The 11,358-nt window shown below is 61.3% G+C and overlaps 2 protein-coding genes across 2 annotated transcripts; one reads left to right on the forward strand and one right to left on the reverse strand.

Annotated features, from left to right (window-relative positions):
• Positions 1-331: 331 nt before the first annotated feature.
• SAE1 (SUMO1 activating enzyme subunit 1) lies at positions 332-6,729 on the forward strand (the record flags this gene model as incomplete). Its single annotated transcript, XM_084304105.1, has 10 exons — positions 332-668; positions 2,122-2,233; positions 3,487-3,660; positions 4,602-4,744; positions 4,845-4,944; positions 5,215-5,302; positions 5,394-5,538; positions 6,034-6,103; positions 6,236-6,512; positions 6,662-6,729. The coding sequence occupies exons 1-10, from the start codon at positions 568-570 to the stop codon at positions 6,727-6,729; spliced, it is 1,278 nt and encodes a 425-aa protein (XP_084160231.1). The 5' UTR covers positions 332-567.
• BBC3 (BCL2 binding component 3) lies at positions 6,654-9,022 on the reverse strand. Its single transcript, XM_084304100.1, has 4 exons — positions 8,963-9,022; positions 7,417-7,627; positions 7,210-7,331; positions 6,654-6,943 (listed from the first exon to the last, which is right to left on the reverse strand). Exons 2-4 carry the CDS (start codon positions 7,601-7,603, stop codon positions 6,827-6,829), a joined length of 426 nt encoding a protein of 141 aa, XP_084160226.1. The 5' UTR covers positions 7,604-7,627; positions 8,963-9,022; the 3' UTR covers positions 6,654-6,826.
• Positions 9,023-11,358: the final 2,336 nt, after the last annotated feature.

The following is an 11,358-nucleotide window of genomic DNA, read 5'->3' on the forward strand; positions in this document are numbered from 1 at the left end:
TTCGCCGCCCGCCCCGCTGGCCGCGGGGACGGCGCACAAAATGGCGGCGGGCGGCACGCAGCCGCGCCGAGGCAGCGCCCCGCCGGCCGCCGGAAAGAGCCGAAGAGCGGCGGAAAGAGCCGAAGTGGTGGTGTGGGGAGGGGGGGGGTTGACGGAAAGCGCCGAAGTGTTGGGGGGAGGCGGAAAGTGACGAAGACGGAAAGAGCCGAAGGGCGGGGGGAGGCGGGAAGAGCCGAGCGTTGCCGGAAAGAGCCGAAGCGCTGAGGAGCGGTGGAAAGCGCCGAAGTGTTGAGGGGCGCGGGCGAGTCCATTGCTTTCCGGGGGGAGGGGGGGGGTGGGTTGGCGGAGCTTAAAGCGCATTAAACAGCCCCGCTGCCGAGCTGAATCGCTTCCAGTCCCCGTTAGACCGCTCTCACACAGCGAGAAATCCGCGGTACCCGCCCTCGGGGAGGGTACGGAGCCTTAAAGGAAGAGAAACTTTCCCTTTGACCCCCCCCCGCCGTGCGCTGTGGGGGGCGGCCCGCGGCGGCCGTGAGGAGACGGCGGCGGGCGTGAGGCGGCGGCGGGATGGTGGAGAAGGAGGAGGGCGGCCCCGGCGGCATCAGCGAGGAGGAGGCGGCGCAGTATGACCGCCAGATCCGGCTCTGGGGGCTGGAGGCGCAGAAGAGGTCAGGGGGGGAACAGGGGGGAGCCGGGAGGGGGACGGGGAGGACGTTGGGGAGGTGTGGGGGAGGAGCTGGGGAGGGGCTGCGGCCGGGGGGGCTGGGGGTGAGGGGACTGTGGCCTGTGAGGGGCTCTGTAGGATCTTTGGGGGGTCCTGTTGGCGATTTGGGGGTGTGTGGTGAGGGGACTGTGGCCTGTGAGGGGCTCTGTAGGAACTTTGGGGGGTCCTATTGGGGATTTGGGGGGTTTATGAGGGGATTGTGGCCTCTGAGGGGGACCTAGAGGAGGTTGGGGGTCTTATAGAGGATTTGGGGGGGCGGTTTATGAGGCACTATGGCCTGTGAGGGGTCCTGTAGGGGGTTATGGGGACGTTTATGAGGGGATTGTGGCGTCTGAGGGGCTCGATAGGAACTTTGGGGGGTCCTATTGGCGATTTGGGGGGGGTGTGAGGGGATTGTGGCCTGTGAGGGGCTCTGGAGGAGGTTGTGGGGGGCCTATAGGGGATTTGGGGGGTTTATGAGGGGATTGTGGCCCGTAGGGGGTCCTATAGGAGGCTGAGGGGGGTCCTATAGGGGGTTTGTGAGGGGATTGTGGCCTGTGAGGTACTCTGGAGGAGGTTGGGGGGGTTCTTATAGGGGATATGGGGGGTTTTATGAGGCACTGTGGCCTGTGAGGGGTCCTATAGGAGATTATGGGGTGGTTTATGAGGGGATTGTGGCCTGTTGGGGGTCTTAGAGGGGATTTATGAGGCACTGTGGCCTCTAAGGGGCTCTATAGGAACTCCGGTGGGTCCTGTTGGGGATTTGGGGTGTTTGTGAGGGGATTGTGGCCTGTGAGGGGATCTGGAGGAGATGAGGGGTTCTTATAGGGGATTTGGGGTGGGGGGTTATGAGGGCACTGTGTCCTGTGAGGGCTCCTAGAGGAGATTGGGGGGGTCCTATAAGGGATTTAGGGAGGTTTATGAGGGCATTGTGTCCTGTGGGGGGGGTCCTATAGGGGGTTTGGGGGGGGTTATGAGGGAATTGTGGTCTGTGAGGGGGACCTGTAGGAATTTGGGGGGGTCCTAGAGGGGATGAGGTGGAATTTATCAGGGCATTACGGTCTGTGAGGGGCTCTGCAGGAGGTTGGGGGATGGCCCTATAGGGGATTTGGGGGGGTTATGAGGGCACTATGGCCTGTGAGGGGTCCTAGAGGAGGTTGGGGAGGGTCCTGTAGCGGATGTGGGGGCTGATGGGGTCGCTATGACCTATGAGGGACTGTAGCAGGAGCTCTGTAGGAGCTTGGGGGGGTCCTATAGGGGTCTGTGATATAAAGGGGTCGCTGGAGGGGCTTATAGGGTCCTGCCCCCCATGCTGAGGCCGTATAGGATTTTGTGGGGGGATTTGCCCACAGTTTTCGGGCAGTGGGCTGGGATTTGAGTGACTTTAGTTTTTTTTGGGTTTTTTTTGGATCCCACAGGCTGCGGGCGTCCCGCGTGCTGCTGGTGGGGTTGAAGGGGCTCGGGGCAGAGGTGGCCAAAAACCTCATCCTCGCCGGGGTCAAGGCGCTGACCCTGCTGGACCACCACCAGGTGAGCATGGGCCCCTTCTGCTGGTCCATTTTGGGGTGAAAGCGGGCCTTTTTTGGGGTTAAATCGTGTTTTTTTTTTCTTTTGGGGGGGATGGGGTGGGTGTTAAATAAGCTCTTTTACCAGGAAAACCATCTTTTTTTTGGGTTAAACCATCTTTTTCAGGGGTTGAATTGTCCTTTTTGGGGTTGAATGAACCTTTTTGAGGAAAATAATCTGTTTTTTGGTGGTGAGAGTGTCCCGTTTTGGGGCGAAAGCGGCCTTTTTTGGGGTTGACTCATCCTTTTTTGGGGTTAAACAAGCTCTTTCTTGGGGAAAAATAATCTTTTGGGGTTAAATAATTTTTTTTAGGGGTTGAATCATCTTTTTGGGCTTGGATCATCTCTTTTTGGGGGCTCAATGCTCCTTTCTGAGGAAAATACTCTCTTTTTTGGGGGTTGAAAGCGTCCTGTTTTGGGGCACAAGTCCCATTTTGAGGTTGAATCATCCTTTTTTGGGGGCTAAATAATTTCTTTATTGGGGAAAATTGTATTTTTGGGGGTTGAATAATCTCTTTTTGGGGGTTAAGTGGTCCTTTTGGGGGTTTGAATGGTCTTTTTTGGGGAAAATAATCTAATTTTGGGGGTGAAAGCATCCCATTTTGGGGTTGAATTGTCTTTTTCGAGGGTTAAATAAACTCTTTTTGGGGAAAGTCATCTTTTTTGGGTTACATTATACTTTTTGGGGGGTTAAATACTCTTTTTTAGGGGTTGAATGGTCTTTTTTGGGGAAAATAATCTCATTTTGGGGGTTAAATTGTCTTTTTTGGGAGAAGCGACCTTTTTTGGCATTAAATGGCCTGGGGGGGAGGAAATGATCTCTTTTTGGGGGGGAAATGTCCTGTTTTGTGGTTAAATAATTTTTTCGGTGGGGGATTGAATTGTCTTTTGGGGGTTAAGTAGTCTTTTTTTGGGGGGTGAATCGTCTTTTTGGGGGGTTGAGTGGTCCTTTTTGGGGGTTGAATAATCTTTTTTTTGGGAAAAATGATCTCTTTTTTTTTTTTTTGGGAGGGAGGGGAAGGATCTCTCTTTTGGGGGGGTGGGGGCGAGGCGTCCTGTTTGGGGCAAAACCCTTCCATTTCAGCACTCAAACCCAGTGCTTCCCACGATTTGCCCGCAGGGGGTTGCATTTTGGGGCCTCCTCGCCTTGATTCAGGTCTCGGGGCCATCTCAGGTGCAGCTTTTTGCCCGTTTTTGCCTGTTTTCTGCCTGTTTCAGGTCTCCCCGGAGGACACCGGTGCCCAGTTCCTCATCCCCGCCGGCTCCTTGGGGCGCAACCGCGCCGAGGCCTCACTGGAGCGGGCGCAGAACCTCAACCCCATGGTGGCCGTCAAGGCTGACCCCGAGAACGTGGAGAGCAAACCCGAGGAGTTTTTCACCCACTTCGACGCCGTAAGAGCATGAAAATGGGGCGAAAAAGGGGGAAATTGGGGTCGGGACGGAGCCCGAGGGATCAGGGCACAGCGCCGCTGCTGGAGGAGCAGAGCCTGGGGGTGGCACCGTCCCAGGGACGCATCCCGCTCGGTTTTGCCCCCTCTGGGAAGGATTTTTGCCTCCCCCAAAAGGATTTTTGTCCCCTCTGAGAAGAGGTTTTGCCCCCCAGGAAGGATGTTTCCCCCCTCCTAGGAAGGATTCCCCTGCGAGAAGGGTTTCTGTCCCCTTTTAAGAAGGATTTTTTCCCCCCTCCGAAGCATTTTTGCTCCCCCGGGAAGGATTTTTGCTCCCATATAGGAAGGATTTTCCCCCCTGGCAGGTTTTTCCCCTCTCTAGGAAGGATTTTTGCCCCCCCTGGGAAGGACTTTCACCTCCCAGGAAAGACATTTCCCTTGTTTAGGAAGGATTTTTGCCCCCCCGGGTAGGATTTACTCCCCCCAAAGAATTTTTGTCCCCCGTGAAGGATTTTCCCCCCTCTTAACAGGATTTTTGCCCCCTTGGGAATGATTTTTGCCCCCTTTAGGACAGATTTTTCCCTCCCTGGAAGGTTTCTTCTTGCTCTGAGAAGGATTTTCACCCCTCAGGAAAGAGTTTTGCCTCCCCTGGAAGTATTTTTGTCCCCTCTAGGAAAGATTTCCTCCCCCAGGAAGGAGTTTTTCCCGATCCCTGAAGTATTTTTGTCCCCCCCAGGGAGGTTTTCCCCCTCTCTAGGAAGGGTTTTGCCTCCCCCAGAAGGATTTTTTGCCCCCTTTCGGAAGGATTTTGCCCTCTCGGATGGGGTTTTTACCCTTTTGTGAAGGATTTTCCCCCGTCTAGAAAGGATTTTTGCCCCCTGAGAATGATTTTGCCCCCTTTGGGAAGGTTTTTGCCCCCCCTGTGAAGGTTTTTTGCCCCCCCAGGTGTGCCTGACGTGCTGCTCCCGCGACGTGATGGTGCGCGTGGACCAGATCTGCCACAAGCACGGCGTCAAGTTCTTCACCGGCGACGTCTTCGGCTACCACGGCTACATGTTCGCCGACCTGGGCGAGCACGAGTTTGTCGAGTGAGCCGGGCCCCGGGCGGCCCCGATTTCGGCTTTTTTTCACCTCAAATCTCGCTTCTTGGAAGCTCTGGAGTCCCCAAATCGCTGTTTTTGAACCCAGGGAGAAAACCAAAGTGGCCAAAGCCAGCCCGGGCGTGGAGGACGGCCCCGACACCAAAAAAGCCAAGCCGGACCCCTCGGAGACCACCATGGTGAAGAAGGTGAGCGAGTCCGGCTGCATTTTGAGGGGAAAACAGCCAAGTTTGGGGCTGCCAACCCCAAAAGGAGGGTTTAGGGTTTTTCACCCCAAAGCTGCCCTAAATTGGGCTTTTTGGGACGCTGGCAGCGTTAACCTTGCGCAGGGACCTCCCAGCTCCCCGTCCCAAAAAGACTCTTTTTCTCCTCCAATCTCCCTTCCGCTCGTCTCTCCCCTCCCCGCCTTTTCCCAAAATGACGCTTTCTCTTCTCAAAATCCCCTCTTCCCCTCACAGCGCGTCCTCTTCTGCCCGCTGAAGGAGGCGCTGAGCGGCGCCGGGGCGGCGCTGAAGCGAGCGGCGCCCGATTATTTCCTCATCCAAGGTGAGCCCGCGCCTTCCGACCTTAAAAACCCCAAGCCTTACATTTCGGAAAAGCCCCGATTCCCAGCTTTTTGGCCCCGTTTTCCTCGCAGTGCTGCTGCGGTTCCGCGCGGCCGAGGGCCGGGACCCGGTGCCGCAGCGTTACGCCGAGGACGCCGAGCGGCTGCTGCGGCACCGCGGGGCCGTGCTGGAGGAGCTGGGCGCCGGGGCTGAGGCGCTGCCCGACACCTTCGTTAGGTCGGCTGCTTAATTAATGAATTAATTAGCTGGGGGGTGGGGGTGGGGGTTAATGGGATTAGGGAGTCGATGGGTGGAGGAATCGGGGGTGGGGCTGGGAGGAAACGGGCCCTGCGGGGAGGGGTGAGGAGGGTGGGGGGAGTTTGGGGCTGAGGGGGTCCCCAACAAATCCTACTGCCCCCCCCCCCCCCAGTCCTAATGGGCCTCCCTAATCCTACTGCCCCCCCCCCGGTCCTTATGGGGCCCCTGTTGCCCCCCAAAGCCCTAATGGGGTCCCCCAATCCTAACAGACCCCCCCCCAGTCTTTATGGGGCTCTTACTGCCCCCAAAGCCCTTATGCCCCCCCCCCAGCTTCTGCTCCTTCTGCTTCTGGACCTAATGAGGTCTCCCCCAGCCTCAGTAATGTGGTGCCACCCCATAAGGACCCCCCTGCTCCCCCGTGCCCTATAACGCCCCCCGTCCTAATTCCCCCCCCCCATTTTTGCCCCCCCCCAGCTTCTGCTTCTCCGAGATGGCCGCTGTCTGCGCCGTGGTGGGGGGCGTCCTGGGCCAGGAGGTGGTCAAGGTAAGGAGGCAGCTGGGGGGGGCAAAACTGCGTCGTGTCCCCCCCCCCCAAATAAAAATACCCTCCCGCAGCCCCCCCTCGCTTGAGGGGGGGCTGTTATTTTGTGTGTCCCCCAACCCCTTGTCCCCGCAGGCCCTGTCCCAGCGCGATCCCCCCCACAACAACTTCTTCTTCTTCGACGGCATCAAGGGCAGCGGTGTGGTCGAGTGCCTGGGCCCCCCCCCCCGCCTCTATTTTGGGTCAATAAATGTTTGTTTTTGTTTTTTTTTTTTTTTTTTTCCACTTTCTGCCTCTATTCGTCTGTCTGTCAACCCCCCCCCCCGGAAAAAAAAAAAAAAAAACAAAACCAAAACACTCCTTAAATTTCCTTTTATTGAAAAGAAACGTACAAAAAAAGGGAACCCGGCATGTACAGCAGCCCCCCCCCCTCAATTTACAGCCCCCCCTATAAAATATACAGCCCCCCCATACTATGTACACCCCCCAGAATCTGTACAGCCCCCCCCCCCCAAAAAAAATATATACACCCCCTCCAAATATACACCCCCCCCTGTACAGCTCCACCATACACTATGTACAAATCGCCCTGGGGGGGAGCACAATTTCACCCCCCTGGGCTCCAATAAATAAATAAATAGAGTCGTGGCCCCCCCGCCTCGCTGGGGGGGGGGGGGTCGCAGCGGGCCCCCCCCCCCCATTTTGGGGGGGGGGGGGATTTTGGGCTCAGTCGTGGTGCCGGGGGGGCAGCGCAGCCGCCTGCAGGTTGTAGACGGCGCCCAGCAGCTGCGACACCAGGCGGTAGACGTGGCCCCAAAAGGTGCCTCCACGGCGCTGGGGGGGCTGCGGGGTGAAAATTTGAGGCGGTTTAGGGCTTTTTAAGCACTTTTGGGATTTTTTTTTTTTTGGGGGGGGGGGGGGGCATCCCACCCCCACCCCCCATCCTCCCCCAAATCCCCTCTTCCCTCCCATTTACAGGCTCGGAGTCAGCGCCCTGCTTCCAACCAATGTGCACGGCACCCCCCCCAACACCCCAACCCCGCGGGGGGGTCCCCGGGGCTTTATTTTGTGCCCCCCCCCCCCCCCCCGTTAATCCCCCCTCATCTCACCTGCAGCTCGTAGGCCCTCTGGAAGGCATCGCCCAAGCGCCGCAGGCGGGCGCCCAGCTCCTGCTCCAAGCCGGGGGGGGCCCCCCCAGCCCCCACCGCCGCGGGGGGGCCACCGTCCGCTCCTGTTAACGAGGGGGGGGCACAAATTAAACCCCTCCTAATTAATTTTTAATTGAGGCGGGGGGTTAAAGAACCCCTTGCACTCACCGGGGGTGCCGGCCGCGGCCCAGCGGTGGGGGCTGAAGGCGATGGGGGGGGGGGCGCAGCTCAGGGGGGGCCCGGGGGGGGGCGGCGATACCCGGGGGGGGGCGGCCCCCCCCCGGCAAGCCCGGGGGTCCCGCAGGGCGGCTGCAGGTTCGCTGCTGCTGCTCCCGTCCCGCAGCGCTCTGGCCATGGCGCCCGGGGGGGGCTGCGTGGGCTGTGGGAGACAAAATTGGGGGATTTAGAAAAGCCGAAGGGGGGGGGGGGGGGGGGGGGCGCACACCGCGGTGACCCCCCCCCTCCCCAAAAATTCCCCCCCCCCCTCGCTTTTCCCCCTGCCCCCAGCAGGGGCCGCTGTGGTGGCGGGCGCTGTTTGTAAACAAACCGGCGGGTGCCCCCCCCCCACGCGTGACCGCGTGCACCCCCACGCCCCCCCCCCCAACTCGAATCCCCGCCCCCCCCCCCGGTGCCTCCCAGCCCCTGGGGGGGGGGGGGGGGGGGGGCCTGGTGTAAATGGGGGGGGGTCCCACAGTTTAAATGGGGGGGGGGCACGATATAAATGGGGGGCCTGGTGTAAATGGGGGGGGGGGGTCCCACGGTTTAACCGGGGGGGGGGGTCGTGGTGTAAATGGGGGGGGGGCACGGTGCTGGGGGGGGGTGGTGCAAAGGGGGGGGTCCCACACTAAGGGGGGGGGGGGCGAGGGTGCAAAGGGAGGGGTCCGACGGGGCTGGGGGGGGTCCCAAGGTATTAAACGGGGGTCCGCAGGTCTGGGGGGGGGGGTCCCACCGCTTGGGGGGGGGGGGGGGAGACAAGGTTGTGGGGGGGTCCCAGGGTTCGGGGGGGGGTCCCGGTATTCCAGGGGGGGTCCCAGGGTACTAAAGGGGCTCCCGCAGTTCCAAGAGGGGGGGTCCCTTTTCGGGGAGGGTTCTCAGTTGTTTTTTTTTTTTGGGGGGGGGGGGGGGGGCGAGGGGGGGAGTCCCACTATTCCGGGGGGGGTCCCACATTCCTAAAGGGGCTCCTTTGGTTCCGAGGGGGGGTCCCAGGTTTCTGGGGGGGGTCCCCTGTTTCGGGGGGTGTTCCCACTATTGGGGGGGGTCCCACTTTCCTACAGGGGCTCCCTTGGTGCCGAGGGGGGGTTCTAGGTTTCCGGGGGCGTCTCAGGTTCCGAGGGGGGGTCCCAAATTTCGGGGGGGGGGGGGGCCACGTTCCTAAAGGGGTTCCCAGGCTTTTGGGGAGGGGGTTCCTGCTTTCGGGGGAGGGGGGTCCCAGATTTCTTGGGGGGAGGGGGGGTCCCTGCTTTCGGGGAGGGGATGTCCTGTTATTCGGGGGGGTCCCAGGTTTCGGGGGGGGGGTCCCAGGTTTCGGGGGGAGGGGGTCCCACTATGGGGGGGGGCCTCCCACGTCCCTAAAGAGGCTCCCTCAGTTCCAAGGGGGGGGTCCCGGGGCTCCGGCAGACTCCCGCCTTTCCGGACGGGGGGGGGGCCCGCGGGGGTAAAGGGGGGGGTCCCGTGGGGGAAAGGGGGGGGGGGGGTCCCGCGCCCCCCCACTCACCGCAGCCGCATGTAGCCGCGGGCCGGGCAGGGCAGGGCCGGGCGCTGCGCACGGCACCGGCTGCGGGGCGCGCTCTGGGCAGCGCGCGCCGCGCGCGGCCCCGCCCCCTTGCTCGCCCGCCGCGGTGACGTCAGCGCCCCGCCCCCGGGCAAGTTCGGGCTTGTGCGGGGCGGCGGCGGCGGCGGGGATCCCCCGGGGGGGGGGGGAAGGGGGGGGAGGGGGGGTAAAGGGGGATAAGGGGGGGTTATAGGGGGGTTATAGGAGGTATGGGGGGTAAGGGGGGGGCTATAGTGGGGTATGGGGGGTTATAGGGGGGTAAAGGGGGTTATGGGGGGTTATTGGGGGGGTATGGGGGGTTATTGGGGGGTAAAGGGGGGCTATAGGGGGGCAGGGGGGGTTATGGGATCAGGGAGGGAAGGGGGGACAGGGATTTTTGGGGGTTGTGGGGGAGGGTTATAAGGGGGGAGGGGGGGGGGTTGGGGTGTAGGGGGGCTGGGGGGGGATAGGGTTTTGGGGTGATGGGGGTTATGGGGGGGTTATGGGGTCGGGGGGGAAAGGGGGGGGTCAGGGAGTTTTGGGGGTTAATGGGGGGGGGGTATGGGGTGGAGGGGTAAGGGGTGAGGGGGATTTTGGGGGTGTGGGGGGGTCCTGGGGGCTAAGGGGGGGGTTATGGGGTGGGGGGGGAAAGGGGGGGTTGTGGGGGAGGTGTAAGGGGGGAGGGGGGTTTTGGGGTGTAGGGGGGCTGTGGGGGACAGGGTTTTGGGGTGGTGGGGGGTAAGGGGGGTTATGGGGGTTTTTGGAGTGCAGGGGGGTGAAGGGGGGTCAGGGAGTTTTGGGGTGCGGGGGGCAGGGGGGTTAAAAGGGGGTTATGGGGGGGTTATGGGGTGGGGGCGTAGGGGGGGGGGTCAGGGAGTTTTGGGGTGCCGGAGTGGGGGGTTAAGGGGGGGGGTATGGGGTGGGGGGGCTGCAAGGGGGGATTTGGGGGGGGGTGCGGGGAGTTTTGGGGTACGCGGGGCCGTTTTAGGGCCGGGGGCTCCTTGGGGGGGGAGGGGGGGGGGTCTCTGTGCCCCCCCTCTCTGTGTTTATGTCTGCGCCGTCCCCCCCCCCGTTCCCCCCCGGCCGCAGCCACTCAGCGGCTCAGGCGGGCGGAGCCCCCCCCCTCCCCCCTCCCGCCGTTTCCAGGGGAAGGTTTTTAATTTTTTTTTTTTTTTCTTGTTCTTTTTTTTTTTTTTTTGGGCTCCGAGCCCCGGTAACAGCGGCCGGGGCCAACCAGGCGCCTCCGAGCCCCGGCGAATCGGCGCCCGCCGCCCCCGGCCTTACCGGGCCCGGACCCCGGCACCCCCCGGAACCCCCCGCGCCCGGGGCTCGGTTTCAGGGGGGGGACCCCAAAGGGCGCCGCTCCCCCCCCCCTCCCGCCCCGGCCCGGCCCTGACCCCCTGACCCCGCCCCCCCCCCGCGTGCCTGCCCCGCCGCTCACCCCGGCCCCGCCCCTCCCCCGGCTGGCCCGCGCCGCCGCGCTCCTATTGGACGGCGCCGCGGGCCGCAGCAGCCAATCGGAAGCCGCGCGCCGCGCTGTATCCAGCCGGGCGCGCGGGCCCGCGCCGTGCCCACGTGGGTGCAGCTGTGGGGGCCTATGGGGGTCCTATAGGAACCCCTATAGAGACCCCTATAGAGACCCCTATATGCGCCCTATGGTATCGCATGTGTGCCCTATACACACCCTATATGTGCTCTACAGATACCCTATAGCTACCCCTATACGTGCCCTATAGGTACCCTATTGGTGCCCCTATAGGCACCTCTGTACATCGGTACCACTGTGGGTACAGCCCTAAGGAGTATAGCTATAAGTAGGGCTATAGGTGCCCCTACAGATACCGCTCTGGGTACTGCTGTATGTGCCCCATAGGTACCCCCATTGGTGCCCCTATAGGTACTGCTATAGGTACTGCCGTGCACCGGTATTGCTGTGGGTACAACCCTCGGTGCAGCTCTAAGTATGTCTATAGGTGCCCCTATAGGTACTGTTACGGCCTCATCTGTTCACATGGCTGCACACCCGTTTATGGGTCTGGCTATACGCACTGCTATAGGCAAAACTATAGGAACCGCAGCGATACGCGCAGTTCCCGTGGTGGGTACAGCTGTTACAGCTATAGGTGCACCTATAGGCGGGGCTGTGCTCACCGCTGTAGGTACCAGCATGGGAACACCCCAAGGTGTAGCTACACGTGTGGCTGCAGGTGTTGCTATAAGTACATCCATAGGTACTCTGTACACACGGCTACGTATAGCGCTATAGGTACTGCTATAGGTACCGCTATAGGTATAGCTATGGGTGCAGTTATGGTTATAGGCATGTTTGTAGGTATGTGGATGACTACTGCTATAGGTAC

This window comes from Netta rufina (genome assembly GCF_964035555.1).
Source record: "Netta rufina genome assembly, chromosome: 33".
Taxonomy (NCBI): Eukaryota; Metazoa; Chordata; class Aves; order Anseriformes; family Anatidae; genus Netta; species Netta rufina.